The 15,925-nt window shown below is 39.7% G+C and overlaps 3 protein-coding genes across 5 annotated transcripts; 2 read left to right on the top strand and 1 right to left on the bottom strand.

The window, feature by feature from the left end:
• Window positions 1-221: 221 nt before the first annotated feature.
• On the top strand, window positions 222-6,117 carry LOC129375773 (serine/arginine-rich splicing factor 10-like). 3 transcript variants are annotated; one of them, XM_055055032.1, is made up of 7 exons: window positions 222-400; window positions 2,972-3,076; window positions 3,891-3,994; window positions 4,075-4,246; window positions 4,770-4,853; window positions 4,993-5,046; window positions 5,251-6,117. In XM_055055032.1, the coding sequence occupies exons 1-7, from the start codon at window positions 348-350 to the stop codon at window positions 5,459-5,461; spliced, it is 783 nt and encodes a 260-aa protein (XP_054911007.1). In that variant the 5' UTR covers window positions 222-347; the 3' UTR covers window positions 5,462-6,117. The 3 variants fall into 3 exon arrangements, with proteins under 3 accessions (XP_054911007.1, XP_054911008.1, XP_054911009.1); XM_055055033.1 differs by lacking the exon at window positions 2,972-3,076 and adding an exon at window positions 3,211-3,474 and having other exon boundaries at window positions 3,888-3,994; XM_055055034.1 differs by lacking the exon at window positions 4,770-4,853.
• A 1,630-nt stretch (window positions 6,118-7,747) lies between these two features.
• On the top strand, window positions 7,748-13,710 carry LOC129375770 (gap junction alpha-9 protein-like). The gene is made up of 2 exons (XM_055055028.1): window positions 7,748-7,816; window positions 10,588-13,710. Exon 2 carries the CDS (start codon window positions 10,605-10,607, stop codon window positions 12,111-12,113), a length of 1,509 nt encoding a protein of 502 aa, XP_054911003.1. The 5' UTR covers window positions 7,748-7,816; window positions 10,588-10,604; the 3' UTR covers window positions 12,114-13,710.
• Window positions 13,711-13,722: 12 nt separating this feature from the next.
• Window positions 13,723-15,679, bottom strand: mycbp (MYC binding protein). Its single transcript, XM_055055037.1, has 5 exons — window positions 15,552-15,679; window positions 15,208-15,280; window positions 14,736-14,784; window positions 14,006-14,138; window positions 13,723-13,926 (listed from the first exon to the last, which is right to left on the bottom strand). The coding sequence occupies exons 1-5, from the start codon at window positions 15,564-15,566 to the stop codon at window positions 13,864-13,866; spliced, it is 333 nt and encodes a 110-aa protein (XP_054911012.1). The 5' UTR covers window positions 15,567-15,679; the 3' UTR covers window positions 13,723-13,863.
• Window positions 15,680-15,925: the final 246 nt, after the last annotated feature.

Here is a 15,925-nt window from a genome sequence, read left to right on the forward strand (position 1 = left end):
TATGAAGTTTAAGGTCTGTGAATAAAAGGTTGGCAATTATCTGTATTATAGGAAAAAATTGCGGGAAAATATTAATACAGGACGGAGGGATAACGGGAGACTTGATGGGCTGTTTCAAGCCATTTGCAGGATCAGTTCTTCATATCTAAGGGCCAATTTGGGGTTATACCATCAAACACCGGTGGGGGCGCTGTGGAGATTCTGTTTGTGTGGAAGAAGAAGTAAACGGCGCTCTATAACTGCGCAGTCTCGCTACTGGTCATTTTTCCGTTCGGTTGGTTTTGGTTAGGATAAGATTTGGGTCTTTTTTCCTTCTGCTGATTGTGTTTCTGTATATTTCCGGATACATGAGGCCACCGAATACGTCTCTGTTTGTCCGGAACATCTCTGATGAGTCCAGGTGAGTTTCAGGAGCCGATTCAAGTCCGGGTTATCGGCAGTTAGCCGCACGTTAGCTTAGCAGCTAAAGATAGCCGCGTGCTCACGGACTAAAAATAAACTAGAGCAGACATGCCTACAAAAACAACTTTGTTTTCAGACTTTACATACTGTTAAATTGTGATTTATTGTGTTTAAAATCGCCCCTGCGTTGTTTTAACTTGTTTTAATTTGGAGTGAAGCTAGCAAGCTAACATGAGCTGATGAACAATGGTCTGAATGTTTCAGAACTCAGAATCTGTTGTAACTGTAATTAAACGACTCATCAGAACCAGCAGCACTTTGGGTCAGAACCACAGGGGAGTGCGGTACCGAAATATTGCACTTAACTGAGGGTAATACTACCTAATAAGTTAAATAAATATATTAATGAAGTGAAAGTAAAAACGTTGACATTCAAGAAATGACTTAAGTGAGAGTAAAACGGGGTTTAATGAAAATTAATCAAAACACCAAAATTAATATTTTAAAATAATGTCACCATGCAAACAATTGTACTTTTATGTGCAAATTATTATATTTTAAAGACTAAAATGATCAAAGCGGTTCAAATAATTACAAATTAACACATTTTAAGCAGAAAAAGCACTTTCCAATCATTTATATAAAACTTATACATTATTTACTGTAAGCAGAGGTTTTATATGTTAGAACAGGTTTCATATATTTTCAGTGATATTGCATTATATTTTCTAAACAGTTTGAGCCAATAATAAATAGAAACATTATTTTATATTCAGTGGACACAATAATAATAATAATATTCCAGTCAAAGGTACGATGTATAAAGCTACTTTTAAAAGTGTTTTTGTTTTTTCAAATATTTACAAAAGTAAATGTAACTAGTTACAACCCACCTCTCGTTTAAATTAGTCAATTAAACATTGAGTGAAATTGTAATTCTTTAATTATGTGTTAAATGTCTGTATTTCTCCTACCTGGGTTTTGAAATTAAACCCATTAAAACTGTATAGACTAGTTTGGTGTTGCAGCTGGTGGCAGATTTTGTGTGGAAACTCCATCAGTTAAAAAAATTAAATGTGGCAACTACCTTTTGAAATGTTTTTGGAAGAAAAATATTAGAACTGTAATTAAAGCTTCATGTTGACTAGCAGTAGTTACTCCTGAGTAATTAAACTTAAAATGAAAATCAATGTTCTGTAGCCTTCAACTTGAAATGTTTTTATTTTGCTGTAGGAATGTCTGGTTTCACTGATTTGTTGTTTTTGGTGAACAGGGTTTGGATTGGATTTGCAAGGAGCATTCAGGTCTAGAATGAACACCAGGGGGAGCTAGTGATGGCATCTGGAGTAGCCAGAGTTATCAGTCTGTCCATGAACTAATAGTAATAATGTTTTCTTTTCGTTCGAGGTGTAATTATATCAGAGCGTCATAAGATGAAGGATTCACAATAATTTGTTTTGTAACTATATACAATCCCTCCAGTTTTTATAAAAACACAAAATCAAAAGATCCCTACATTTTGTTTTCACGCTGAACAATAATAGTCAGTTTATTTTATTGCAAAATTTCTACATAAATGATGAAAACCACGTTGGGTTGAAGTGGTTCCAATTCCTGCCTGTAGGGGGCAGTATTTCTCCTACTGCTCTGCTGCCTCAGCCCAACTTTATATTGCGTGATTGTGATCAATGTGAATGCTTGTTATCTTTTTTTCTTCTATATGTAGATTTTAGACAAAGTTTAATTAGGAACAAATATTCTATAAATTAGCAACATGAAACGAGTGATTTTATCTGCAAAACAGAGAAACGATGTAGAAATCCTGGAGTAGAAATCCTGGAGTAGAAATCCTGGAGTAGATTCTGTTTCGATGCATCGGCTGCAACTCGGCTGAATCAAGCGAAGGTTCACCGTCGGGAACCTGCTGACGTTTAAAGGAAACATTTGGTTCTGGTTTGTTTTTTCAGATCCTGTGTTAAAGGTTCATTAGAAGATAAAATTTATCGATCTGAGAAAGTGAACATTATCATTACACTAATTGGCTAAAAAAAATCTAATTTATTGCATTAATTTCTGTGACAGTTTTATCATCCAGGTGTAAAACAAATCCTGTTATTGCAAAACTTCATTTGTTTCTTTGGGATGGCAGTCATAAAGTGTGATTTGTGTCAGAAAATCACTGAATCATATTTTCAAACTTATTGATTAAACAGTGGAGTAAAGGATGAGAAGCCCCAGCAGGTTCAGGGGTTTTTAACGTCACTAATTGGAGTTTATTGTGCGAAGCGACGGCGTTTGATTCCAGACGATTGAGCTCCTTGCAAAGCTGATCACTTGCATCAAACCAAAGTCTGACCTTAAGCAGCAGAGTGTTTTTCTGTATTCATTTAAATGTTGAAATGTTTAACTTGTTTTAGATGCTTCCTAACAGTTAATTTGCAGAGAAGTGAATGTGTTAACCTGCAGCTGTGATGTCCAGGTAGTTTAGAGCTGAAGTGAGCAGCTGCTCTGTAGGTGATGCTGCAGAATGAGCCATCAGCTGAGTCACGCTTGTATTTGCGGTGTTCAGGCCTGAGGATTTGCGGCGTGAGTTTGGCCGCTATGGGCCGATAGTAGATGTCTACATCCCACTTGACTTCTATACACGTCAGCCAAGAGGATTTGCATACATTCAATATCCTTTCCCAATGTTAACCGCTCACTTCTCTCTGCACAGAAACATCTGCTCTCTGGAGTTTTTCTGATTTTATTTCTGCTAAAGATTCTGACTGAATATCTAACATTGATATTTTTCTGTTATTGCTTCAGAAAATGTAAAAGCATCCGGTTGTGGAAGCAGCCACAGAGTTACAAAGACCCATGTAGAGTAGCTGTAAAGACACAGAGCCCAGAGGGAGGGAAAAGGTTGAACAGAAAGTAAAGCATGAAGAGGAAAAGGGAACCAAGACAAAGCTTGGAAATGGCGGGAAAAGAAAAGAGGTTTAAGAGGAAAGAGCAAGCAGGAAATCCAAGTCTCTCTGGGAGTCGGTTAAAGAGTGTAAAGATCAAGATCAAAGTCAAGCATGGCCAAAGGTAACAAGTCCGAATTATTTTGTATCCTCCCAAAAAAGAAAAAACAACAACCAAAAAAACAAATCTGTAAATCTGACACCAAAAATCAGCTGTTTGATGCTTTTTAATTTTGGTCAAAACAATCTGCTGATGTTTTATTTTTTATATTTATTGTCCTGATCCTGAAACGCTTGCTTCATCTTTTATCTCTACAAAAAAAAAAAAAAAACCCAACCCAACCAATCAAGTGTTTGTTTTCTCACTTTGCCTCTTCCTTTTATCTGTGTCATCGTTTTTGACCTGGTCAGTTAAAGTTCATGTTCTGTGCTGCCTTCATATCCTGACTCTAACGTTCCCAAACCAACCAGCGGATCTGGAAATGTTCCCGTTTGTTTTTCAATCCAAAACGACAAACTGAAACCTTAACTGCTCAGCATATTTGAGGATGTGAGAGACGCTGAAGACGCTCTGCACAGTCTGGACAGGAAGTGGGTCTGCGGCCGCCAGATCGAGATCCAGTTCGCCCAGGGAGACCGCAAGAGTGAGAGTCCGCCTTTCCTTTCTGTCCCACTTTTAGGGAAGTGGTTTCTAGTTTTTACGCTTCCTGGTTTTTCTCTCCAGCTCCCAACCAGATGAAGTCGAAGGAGCGGCGTTCCCCGGGCCGATCTTCTCGCTACGACGACTACGACCGAGACGGCTGGCGCAGGAGATCCCGCAGCCGCAGCTACGAAAGATACCGATCCCGCAGCCCGTCGTACGACCGGCGCCGCCGGCGGTCCGAGAGTCCCAGAGAGTGAGTTGAGTTCAGCAGCAGGACGACTGCAGCGCTGCAGCCATTAGTCACATCAATCAGTAATCAATTAAACGCCAACTGAAGCATAGAAGCCTTTGCTCAGTTTCAGAGCAGCAATGAAGCCAAAACTGCACAAAACATTTAAATCATCTGGACTTAAAGCCCAGGAATCTTCAAGAATATAAACTGGTGACTTTGAATAAAGTCATAAATATTCTGGTCTTTAGCATGAAAAATATCAGCTTAATCTGATCTAGTAAGGCTGAAACGAATGCTATTAATCAATTACTCAAATCAACATATTTCACAATCGATTAATCGTTAACTGGAGTTTATGCACTGAAAAAAGTCAATTTGCTGAAAGAACAAAATATTCAGAGCAGAAATTAAGTTGAAACATTTAGAATTTATGATAAAAAAATATTTGGTTGTAAATCTACCAGAACAGTTCATAAAAATCCCATTAAGTACATTTAACTACCCAATCAGTGACCATTTAATCAATAAATAATCCCTCTTTCAGATCTACAAGGCAGAAGATTTCAGATGAATCATCTGCCACAAACGTTACATTAGGAAACGCTGCTGTTTGTATTTTAGGCAAAAAGTAAGAACAATTTAAAGCTGTCGTTTTCCACAGGTTGATTTTCATTGTTGTTGTTTTTATTTCTTAATATTTCCACTTAAAATATGTCTGAATTCCTGAATATTCTGGGTTAAAAGAGTGACATCGTTTTATTTTGAAGATCTCGTGGACGGATGTATGGAAGAGGAAGAAGCAGGAGCCGCGAAGACGAAAGGTGAGTTTCTGTCGATTTTATGAAAACCATCACAGAGCCGTCATGTAGATGGAGAAACGGGGACAGTTTGGAGATTAATATTCATTTCTTTTTGAAAAACCATTAAAGAAAATGTCTCCAATAATAAACTATGCTAGGCTTTGCAACATTATGAGATATTTATCTGTGTGTTTGTCGGACCGCCTGGCTGGTCTCTGCCTGCAGGTACCGACAGCGGCCCCGTAAGGAGTCCAGGCGGAGGTCGCGGTCCCGCTCCGCGTCTCCGCGGGAGGCCATGAACCCGGCGGCCGCCTCCCACTACACAGAGGAGCCGGCGCCGCCGCGCCACGCCCCGTCCCACTCCAAGTCCCGCTCCATGTCCCGCTCCCGTTCCCGCTCCCGCTCCTGGGCCGGCCGGAAGTCCGGCGGCCGCTGACGATCCGATCTCCTCTCTCTCATATGAATGTGATGCCGTTTGTAGGAAGCTCCCCGTTTTCCAGGCCTGTGTGCCGCTGATACTTTTGGTTTTATAAAAATATTTCTGTCCTTTCGTTTTTCTCCCAGTTGGAATATAAAACACTGGTTGGTGTGTTTTGCGGTGAACCTGCCGCGGTTCTAATGTTTCCACTCGGTTTCTTACTTTTCTGCAGCTGCTTGTTTTTGCTAAACTAAAACGTTCAGTATTTGCTGCTGAAACTCAGCAGGTGTTTTAATCCTGCTGCCTTGCAGCTCAGTGATCAGTTTAAATGTGACACGACGACGTAGCAGAGTCATCGCAGGACGAAACGCAAAGTAAATTTACAATAAAAAAAATGTCCATTTAATTTGAACAAGTTTTTGCTCTTTTTGTTGGAAGTTTACTTTTTTATTTTCTTCATTATTAATTTCCGAAGGCCCTGCTACTGTCGTAGTAAGACGCTCAAAGTGTTAAACGTTTTTATTTTGATGGTGTTTTCTTCTAGTTCCTGTTCTGAGGAGCAGCGGTTCCTCGTTGACTCCAGTGTCCCTGCATGTCTTTTTCTCCCCGTTTGCTGTCTTTATTAGGAAGAAACTTTTATTTTCAGTAATAAATCAACAACATTCAATACCAGAGCTCCTGTGTTTGGCTTCAGTTTGTGAACTCCTCCCCCTGAGGATTCGGATCCGAACCGTATGTTGGTGTCGGATCAAAATAATCGATTTCCTGTTAATGGAACAGCAGCCGGAGGAAGAATGAAATTAAAAACACAGCAGAGCGGCGGCCATGTGTGAAATCGAACGCGTCTCATTGATCTGCTGCTACAAAATGAAGGTGCAGGTATTTCGTCACTTCCTGTCACTGTGGCGGGAACCAATGAAATCCTGGCATTTCTTTATGTCCCGCCTCCAGCTGCATCTCAGTAAAATATCTTAGTTAGAAAAGTAGAGATTATCCAGTGGTGTCAGCTCCAGTCCTGGAGGCCCCGGGTCCTGCAACTTTTAGATGCGCCTCTGCAGCATCAACTGAACAGAATAATCGGGTCATTGAGGTTCTGGAGAACTGAGCTCCATAAGGAGGTAATGGAGCCATTTCATGCCAGTGTTTTGTATCTGCGGCTAATCTAAAACCTGCAGGACATCCTGTGGATTCGACCAATTAAAAATGTCTTAATAGAGAAATAATTCAGAATCTCCATAAGTTGGAATATAAGGAAAAAGTTGCACTTTTGATTCTCGTTTCCAAAACTTTTTTTTAAAATCTATTTGGTAATAGCTACAAAGGCCACACTAAGAAAATAAAAATAAAATCTCTAGAATAATCAATATTACAAGAATTAAATCAAAGATAAAACGAAAAAAGTTAAATTACGGCAAATTATTAAGAACACGAGAACACAGTCATAACAGAACTATTTTTCTCCTATTTTGTTTTATTCTGGTGATGTTATTTCTTTCTCAGAATAGTTGGCCAAGATTTTCTTGCAAAATTAATTTTTTATCCATATTGGATTTTCCTTGTGAAATAAAAGTTAAACATTTTTGTTTAACTTTTATTTTATCTTTTTCTTTGTTTGGCCCAAATAATTCTTTGTATAGCTTACAAAAAAAAAATAATAATAATACAATTTATTATTGTGAAAAGGTTGATATAAAATTGAGTGGAAGAAAAACCTGTGGTGGGGAAAAGTTTTCAGGAAGTTTCAGAGCACTGCCTGCTTCTTTCTGCTGATGGAACATGGTGCTTGGTACTGACTCACACCACTAACGGTACCAGAATCTGGTCCAATAACTTTGCTTTTCCTTTGCTTTTTTACTGGGAAAGAATTTAAAATATGCTTTTTAAAATGAGATTTTGATCTGTGGGACACAAAACTTATTTACAGTAAGAGCCAGAATCAGAAGAAACAACACATTTTAAGCTGCATCATGGTTGGATGTTTGTTTGTTTGTTTAGTTACAGATCCAAATAAAAAAATGTGAATTTTGCATAATAGGCCCCAATTAGTTCATGTCAGTCTGGATTATAATCCAGGTCGGAGGTTCTGTCAGGTCCTGGTTTTCCACCTCAGACCAATCAACCCGGTTCGGGGTCTTCTGGGTTCAGCCAGCTGGCTGCACATTTTCACCTCCTGTGACCTGCAGCCGGTCGGTTCATTCAGCTGCGAGGGAAATGGCAGCAGAACCGGGCCGCGGTATCGATCGTTTGGGTCCTGAACAACCAGAGCCTGCAGGGATCGATCCGTTCAGTTCGGTTCTGAAGCAGCACGGAGACCCATGTCTCTGCACACAGCAGTAGCAGCGGGATTATTATATTTCATATCGAGGATGAGAGGTGAGTTTCAGTTCAGAGTTGACACTTTAAAAAGATCTGAATGCATTTTGTACAGGTTTGGCATTAAAGTTTAGTGGAACTGTTTAAATATCTGCTTTCATATTAAACTATGTGCATCCTCTGCAGACAGGGTTTTATCAGATCTTCACATATTTGTGATTTTCTACATTTGTTTAAAGCTCCAGTGTTTTTGTCACAATTCTAATAAAATCAGAGCAACGCGACAGCATTGATTACTGACAGCAGTCAGTTTCTATATGATTCATCAATGCGTTGTTCATGGATGCATTCAAATCATTAGTTCATAAGCTGTTTTAATATTGATCTTTAAGTTATACTGGAATATGAGATCAGTTTTAAATATTCCCTCTGTCCTGGGAGCATATTGTGATTTCCCAGGATTTCTTATGATTATTATTAATGTGACTTTTTGGAAGGAATATCCAGTGAAGTTATTATCGTATCGTATCGAAAAGACGTTCTTGAAAACGGAAGTAAATTCTCCAACTGCAGGAAGTGACTGGCCAAAATAAACAGCAATAATTTCTACTATTTAGTCTCTCATCAGAAATAAAATACCTAAATAATTTTACAATGTTATTTATTCATTAATAAATGTCATTTTGAAGCTAAATGTCTAATTATGATGTAAAATATGTAGCTGTGAACTGAGATTTAGCGCTAATCTAATATGCTAATTCACCTGCTGAAAACTGGACTACCAAACTTTGGACTACCAAAATAAAAGGCGGGTCTGCCATTGCTAATTTCGAACTCGTCATCGTTGTTTACTACAGCTTTTATTTTGATAGTGTTGAAATAGAATTTTAAGTTAGCACAATACTGCACAGGATAGTTTTTGATACATATGAAATATAACATAGAAAGTTAAAGTACACTCTATGTTCATATAAATTTAGATAATACTAGAACAACGGCTCACTCTCTGAACGCAGATAAATTTTTAAAGGAGGATTAGACAGAAAACAGGCCTAGACTCCTTGGATCTCTTTAGATAGGGAGTCTGTCTGCCAGGCAATTAACAAATTCCTGAGCATGGTTCAAAAGTTCACTAGGATCTTAAAACTTTTTATAAATAATTTTATCTATATTAGAATTAACTATATTTCTTTAAGCATGTTTTTAATTAGTTACTTATTAGATCCAAACTTATAGTCATTATTTAGCATTACATTGTGTGCAAGCTTGGTTAAAAATACAAACTACTTTCTTGTGGAAACATTTTGAGGCAGAGATAATACTGCAGCTGCAATCATATATCAAACTGGACAGCAGCTGGTACGAGAAGAGCTGAGGGGTTTTCCATATATCTGCCTTTGGGGCTCTTTAGCAGGAGGTAATAAAATTAACATTGAGACAGCCCACACAAAGGAAAAGAACACACCTCCTAATGCATATATTTAAATGAGGAGAATATGCATTCTATAAAATGATTTGTTTTACAGCAGAAGTTGGAATCTCTTTGTGCTGAGTGAGAGTTTCCCGGAGGATGCATCTTCTGTTAATCTTTTGTCTGTTTACTCAGTTCTTTGTCTCTGTTTTGTCATGTCCTGGACTTTTGATCTAGGTGAGATGCTGTTGGAACATTCTATATTGCATTGAATTCTTTGGATAAAACTCTGAATATCTGAAGTCTGACATCGTATGATTGCTCTTTTATCTCTGCACACTTACACAGACACAGGAATTCAGGACAAAGAATTAATTAACGAGCTAAATCAAGTTATTCCTATTTTTAATTCTTAACAATAGTCAACTTCCAGTTATTAGTAAGTGAATTTAAATATTAGCTTAAATATTAGCCGAATGTTGAAATGTATAGCAAAGAGCTAACTATTTAGCACACTAACTAGTTTGAATCTAAGTAGTTTCAAATTACACATTTAATGCAGAAACTTAATATTTAGCTAGAATCTAAATATTTAGCTAGAATATTAAATATTTAGAATCTGTGAGATTTATAAATGAAAGTGATGACATGATGACAATGTGACTGTGAAACATGAACCCATTTTTTCTCTTGACAGACTAAACAACTCAAATTATTGCTGGTATCAATATAATTCATTATAAATCTCTCTCCATACAGCAGTGGTTTCTACTAACTTCAGTCATGTAAAAAGACAAAATGTTCATATCAATAAATATAACACTGTTCGTTGACAGTAATCGTCTACAGTTTCACAAGAGAGCAATGTCACATTTGGTGCATGTTGGCTGCATCCGTTACTTACGACCCATCAATTCTTTCTTGGTCCACCAATAGAAGACTAATCTTTGAGTATTTGTGGACCTGCCACCAAGTGAAGCAACATTTTTTGACTACAGGTAAAGGAACTGACTGATGGCTTCACAGAGGTCCATGCGTAGTTGAGACAGACATCCGCCATGTCTGCTACTTGGAACTGTCCAATTGGATTGTGGGAAATTAAGTCGTGTGTCATAAGAAATGTGGGGAATCGGTATGCTAGGGTATGTATGCGAACAGTGCCAGCAGAGTCCACGTGACTTCCAGAATACACACAGTACTTATGTGAGTTTTAAGAGGCAGTGAACGATGTACAACTGTTCATCTCTGAGAGTCCATAAAGGCATTGATCAGTTTGTGCCCCTTTGTGGCGTTCCTATTGACTTGTCTACATTGTGATATTTTAAACTTGTCCATATGAGCAGCTGATGTACGCTCGTAATGTGTACCTTTTCAAATCTTATGTGTTAATTCTAAATGTGTGTTTCTCTACCAATTCCAGCCCTGCTAATGTAAAAAATGGGAGACTGGAATTTCCTTGGTGGGATCTTGGAGGAGGTCCATATCCACTCCACCATGGTAGGCAAGATCTGGCTTACTATCCTATTCATCTTCCGGATGCTGGTGCTGGGCGTGGCTGCAGAGGATGTGTGGAACGACGAACAGTCCGACTTCATCTGCAACACAGAGCAGCCTGGCTGCCGTAACGTCTGCTACGACCAGGCCTTCCCCATCTCCCTGATCCGGTACTGGGTGCTCCAGGTGATCTTTGTGTCCTCGCCATCCCTGGTGTACATGGGCCATGCTATTTACCAGCTGCGTGCTCTGGAGAAGGAGCGACACTGCAAGAAGGTGGCGCTGCGCAGGGAGCTGGAGGCTGTGGATGCAGAAATGGTGGAAGTGAAGAGGAGGATTGAGAAGGAGATGAGGCAGCTGGAGCAGGGGAAGCTGAACAAAGCCCCCCTGAGGGGTTCGCTGCTGTGCACCTACGTAGCTCACATTGTCACTCGTTCAGTGGTGGAGGTCAGCTTCATGACAGGTCAGTACATCCTCTACGGACACCGCCTGAACACATTGTATAAGTGTGAGAGGGAGCCGTGCCCCAATGTAGTGGACTGCTTCGTCTCCAGACCCACGGAGAAAACCGTCTTCATGATGTTCATGCAAGCCATCGCCTGCATCTCCCTGTTCCTCAGCCTACTGGAGATCATGCATCTGGGCTTCAAGAAAATCAAGAAGGGCATCTTGAACTACTATCCTCATCTCAAAGACGACCTGGACGACTACTACGTTAGCAAGTCCAAAAAGAACTCTGTTGTGCATCAGGTGTGCGTTGGAACTTCAGTGGGACGCAAGAGTACGATTCCCACTGCTCCTACAGGATACACCTTACTGCTGGAGAAGCAGGGCAACGGACCCAACTACCCCCTCCTCAGTGCTTCCTCTGCCTTCGTCCCAATTCAAGGGGATCCCAGTGCAAAGCCGGAGGGCCACAAGGACGTCAAAGAAGGAGTGCCAAGCCCCACAGAACAGAATAGTAACTCCAACAACACCAGCAGTGAGACACGCTCACCTCCTATGGACAAACATGACGAACCAGAGGATCTCTCCTCCCCCCACCAAGACGACTTGGAGTGTGAGAGCTCAGAGTACCCCACTCTGCCTGTGGCAGACACCTCCTCTTCCACCACATTGTCAGGCATAGCAAGGAAGACACGGCGGCTCAGTCCACCGTGGAACTGCTCGACGGTGGTTGAGGGGAACTGTTCGGACAGTGGAGACTCCTACCATGGAAACGGCAGCATGAAGCTTCGCAGCAGCTGCGCCGGCCCCAGAGCAAGGATCGTCTCCAAGTCGGACTCGAAGAGGCCTAGCAGGTCCCAGAGCCCAGACTCTGTGGGAGAACTGAGCTCAGTGTCTCGACACAGCCGGGAGAGTAACAGTCCTGTCACTTCTTCACCGAACCGAAGAGTGTCAGCGGCAAGCAGCGGGAGCAGCAGACGAGCCCCGACTGACTTACAAATTTAAATCTGACTTCATTTCAATGTGCTAAAAGTCCTGATCCAGTCCTTTATTTATATTTTTTTTCTAGCCAGAAGTCTCTGAAATCTTTAAAGTGGTCTTGTTTAATTTTTCGCCAAGATTGTGTGTGGACTTTTGCTGCTTTTTATGGCAGTTTCAGAGGAATGTCTTTTTGTTTGTTGAGATTACTTCTCTCTGAATCATTCAACCCATCAACTGGGATATGGAGTTACCTAGATTTCTAAATGCAACAGCAGTCTTGATCAACAGTTCTTCAGGATTTCTGAAGGTCTTCTAGAGTTTTTCTGTGGAGATTGATTTGATTTCTGTCTACTATCAGAGGAATATTTTTAAAGCCTGCAATTCTGACCTATAAGTAAGACTCTTAAACACAAGTGTTGTCTTGGGCTCAGATTTGTTCTTTGGGCATGTTGTCAGCTTAATCTGAATAAATCACTTGAACATCAGGGTTTAAAAGACAGAAGACAAGATTTTAGTCCCAACTGGGTAATTCCCAAAAGCTGTTGATGAAAGCATTGGCATACTGTCAATGATCAACTGAAGGATGATGCATTCCTCAGTCAGGTCTTTGCCAGATTACTTGGGGTGTTTACCTGAGATGTTTAGTCCCGTTGTTTGTTTCCTACCTTGATTTGGTTCATTTGTGTCGATGTGAACATAGCAATCAAGACTTTAAGTGAACAAACTCAACTGATTGAGACCAAAGTAAACAAACTACATGTGTGAAAACACCCTAAATCTAGAAATGGTTGGGGGCCAGAACGGGATTGAAACCAGGGGATCCAAAACCCAAAGAAGACCCCTGGAACACCTCCAGAAAGTCACAGTGGATGACAAACTAAGAAGCTTTTCAAGATTAAAGGAAAGTCTTGGCTATAGGCTTCAACAAACGCAACTAGTCCTCAGCCACTTTAAAATCGATCGCTGCCCAAAGAGATTACCATCTTGATGGCAGAGAAAAGTTCAGATCACAACCATACAACCTTCTTTTGTGTACCACTTGCAGGTCAGTTTTAGGCCAACAGATCGACTTGTAATGATTCAGCTGAACACAGGCTGATGTACCACAGGGAATGGAAAAACCAACGCATTGATCTGTAATGTTTCAGGCACCATCGCACAGTCATTCAAACAGACACTTTCAGTTCAGAGGTCTGGTCTGAATTTATCCAAACTCAGAACAAACTCAGAAATAATAAGCCAAAAAGATGTCTGCTTTGCTCTGGACAAGTTTTCTGTTGTTTTTTATAGTCAATGTGAAGCGGACCCACTGTGACAAGACAGTTTTAGCGCCATCAATCACCCTCTGTGTGGTGTTGCTCATACCTCTCTGCTTCTCCCCCTTTGCTTTCTGTTACACTGCAGTTTAGCAAAGCATGCTGTGAATGCTAAGGCCAGTTAGCATAGCCACTGATGACATGGAATAAACGGTTTTCCTGTAACGCTAAGTTCCCCAGGGTGTCATTTATGCCTCTGGTTCCAACATTGAAATCTTGTCTGAATTTTTTGTATAAATATTATTTTTTTACTTAATGCTCAGAGAAACAGCTGTTATCTAAAATAATCTAGTTTTATGTAAAAAGTTGAGACGATGTAAACATGGCAGAAAATAGTTTTATTCGGGAGCAGCAGCTGGTTCTTATTTAACAAAAATCAACAGTCTGTCTTCACTTCACTGTAATAATGAATAAAGAAATACATTCTGTACAAAGAAAACGACAAGTTTAATGTTCTTTTATACCACGCCCTCCGGCTGCTGTGGAGCGCCCTCTTCAGGCGACGGTTCATACTGCAACAACTGCGAGACGAGGAGAAACGGGAGGTTATGATGTTCTCAGCTCTGAACACACAGACACATCGACAGCCGAGCGTCTCACCTTGTTCCTCAGCTCTTTGTTCTCCTCCATCAGCAGATTGAATTTCTGCTGTAGATCGGCCAGCTCTGTCTGCAGAACCTCAGTGTCCGTCTGCTCTGCACTCACCACCCCCCCCAGGTGGACCTTTATGTAGCTGAGACGCTGGTTAAGGTCCGGTTATGATTCACAGAAGGCTGAGGAGGTTTAGGAGATTACAAGGACTCTAAAAAACCCATCTGAACTCATTTCGAACTACAGAATAGATCAGAAATTCCTTTTATTGTCCCTGTAGTAGTGCAAATAGTGGGAACAGTTCTACATAAACAAGGTTTTATATGCAGTGTTGGGGTATTGAACGGTTTTAACAGCAAATTAGCAGAGAAGGTAAAGATAATGTTTCATTATCTGAAAACAAACTTCAACAAATAAACATTTGAGCTCATAACGTTTGCAGCTTTCTGACCTGAGAGATTAGAATCACTAGGCACACTGTGTCCCAAATTAATTATAACAGAAAAAATGTCTTAAAATTATAGAATTTAAAATCCAATCAAACAAATCTGTTATTAAATACAGTCAAAATGTAAACAGTGAACATAAAGACAACAACTCCAAACTTTCTGGGAAGGAAATCATATTTTCCTTAAAGTTCAACTAGAAATAACTGCAGGAGCAAGACCAAGTCTCATTTTAGATATTCAAATATAAATACAGCATTTAAACAATATGTCATTTAATTTTAAAAGGATACTCAAGTGCATTGTCTGGTTTGTCTGGTTCTTCATAAAGAGCCACAAGCACTGCAAGACAGAAACTGATAAATCAACACAGTACTGAAACATACATGGAATAACAATTAAATAAAGCTGAAAGTTTGTGCAAACACACAAATGTGGTGTTTAATAAACTGTAAAGCTTTGTTTATTTTTTTGTTAAAGGTTCACATTATACTTTGGTAACTGTGTAAATAAATTCATAGCAAAGATTTGTTTTAAATATTGAATGTAGAACAAAGATTTATTTGTAATAATTTCTACCCGAACGGAGAAGCTAAATTAATGTCAGTATATTAATTCATATCAACACAGTTGTGAAAGAAGACTGTTAATCAAAATGATGTTATTTCTAAAGTTACACATCACAACATCTGTGCTCTCGCAGCAACTTTCGCGCATGACTGAAGCAGTGAAGAAAACAGGTGACGGAACTTCCGGTCCGCTCACCGCTGGTTAAAGAGTCCAGAACTCCTGATTTCTCCAGGTATCTTCTAAACTGTTCCCGCTTCGTTTCTGGGGCCTGAAACAAACAGCTGTTATGATTCAACGTTAAAGTATCGGGAAACCCCGTTAACATGAGCTCCAGAGGCTTTAAGTTGACATAAAAGCTGAACATAAAGCAGGCAGGTCTCGTGGTGCGTTCACGGGCAAGCTACACACGATGCTAACCAGTTAGCTAATGCTACATTAGCATAAAAATGAAAACATAAACTAAACGTAACAATGTAAAAAAAATAAACACATATAGGTATTAGCGATAAAACAGAACAAGGCTCCCGGGATTTACTCACCCTGAAGTTAGCCATGAATGCTGCTAAAAGTGTCTGGTTTAAGGTGGCAAATATGAGACAGTTCCAAACTGAGCCTCAACCGTTAGCCTGTGGTGCTTCCGCCTCCAAACAAGTGGGCTGTTGCCATAGCAACGCCAGAAAACAAAAGCTGTTTCAAAATAAATACATAGAAACTGTAAAATTAACCCTGGAAGAGAAATGTAACTCTGAAATTACAGAAGTATTTTAAAGAGATGTATTCATGAAATACATGTAATTAAATGTATAATGTTGTAACGTTTTTAAGTCTAACTGCAGAACAACATATACTATTAAAACAGGATACAAATTATATTGAATATACTTGTGTTTTAAATTGCTGTGTTTAAAAAAAC

Source organism: Poeciliopsis prolifica, unplaced genomic scaffold (assembly GCF_027474105.1).
Source record: "Poeciliopsis prolifica strain line A6 unplaced genomic scaffold, Auburn_PproV2 SCAFFOLD041, whole genome shotgun sequence".
Taxonomy (NCBI): Eukaryota; Metazoa; Chordata; class Actinopteri; order Cyprinodontiformes; family Poeciliidae; genus Poeciliopsis; species Poeciliopsis prolifica.

Excerpts from the sequence above, each read along its gene's own strand:
- LOC129375773 (XM_055055032.1), top strand. The coding sequence starts at position 348 with ATGAGGCCACCGAATACGTCTCTGTTTGTCCGGAACATCTCTGATGAG. Across the intron at positions 3,077-3,890 it reads AGAGGATTTGCATACATTCA|ATTTGAGGATGTGAGAGACG; the intron begins ATATCCTTTCCC and ends ACTGCTCAGCAT. Across the intron at positions 5,047-5,250 it reads AGGAGCCGCGAAGACGAAAG|GTACCGACAGCGGCCCCGTA; the intron begins GTGAGTTTCTGT and ends CTCTGCCTGCAG.
- LOC129375770 (XM_055055028.1), top strand. The coding sequence starts at position 10,605 with ATGGGAGACTGGAATTTCCTTGGTGGGATCTTGGAGGAGGTCCATATC.
- mycbp (XM_055055037.1), bottom strand. Across the intron at positions 14,139-14,735 it reads AAACCAGACAATGCACTTGA|CTACATAAAGGTCCACCTGG; the intron begins GTATCCTTTTAA and ends CCAGCGTCTCAG. Across the intron at positions 13,927-14,005 it reads ACAAAGAGCTGAGGAACAAG|TTGTTGCAGTATGAACCGTC; the intron begins GTGAGACGCTCG and ends CTCGTCTCGCAG.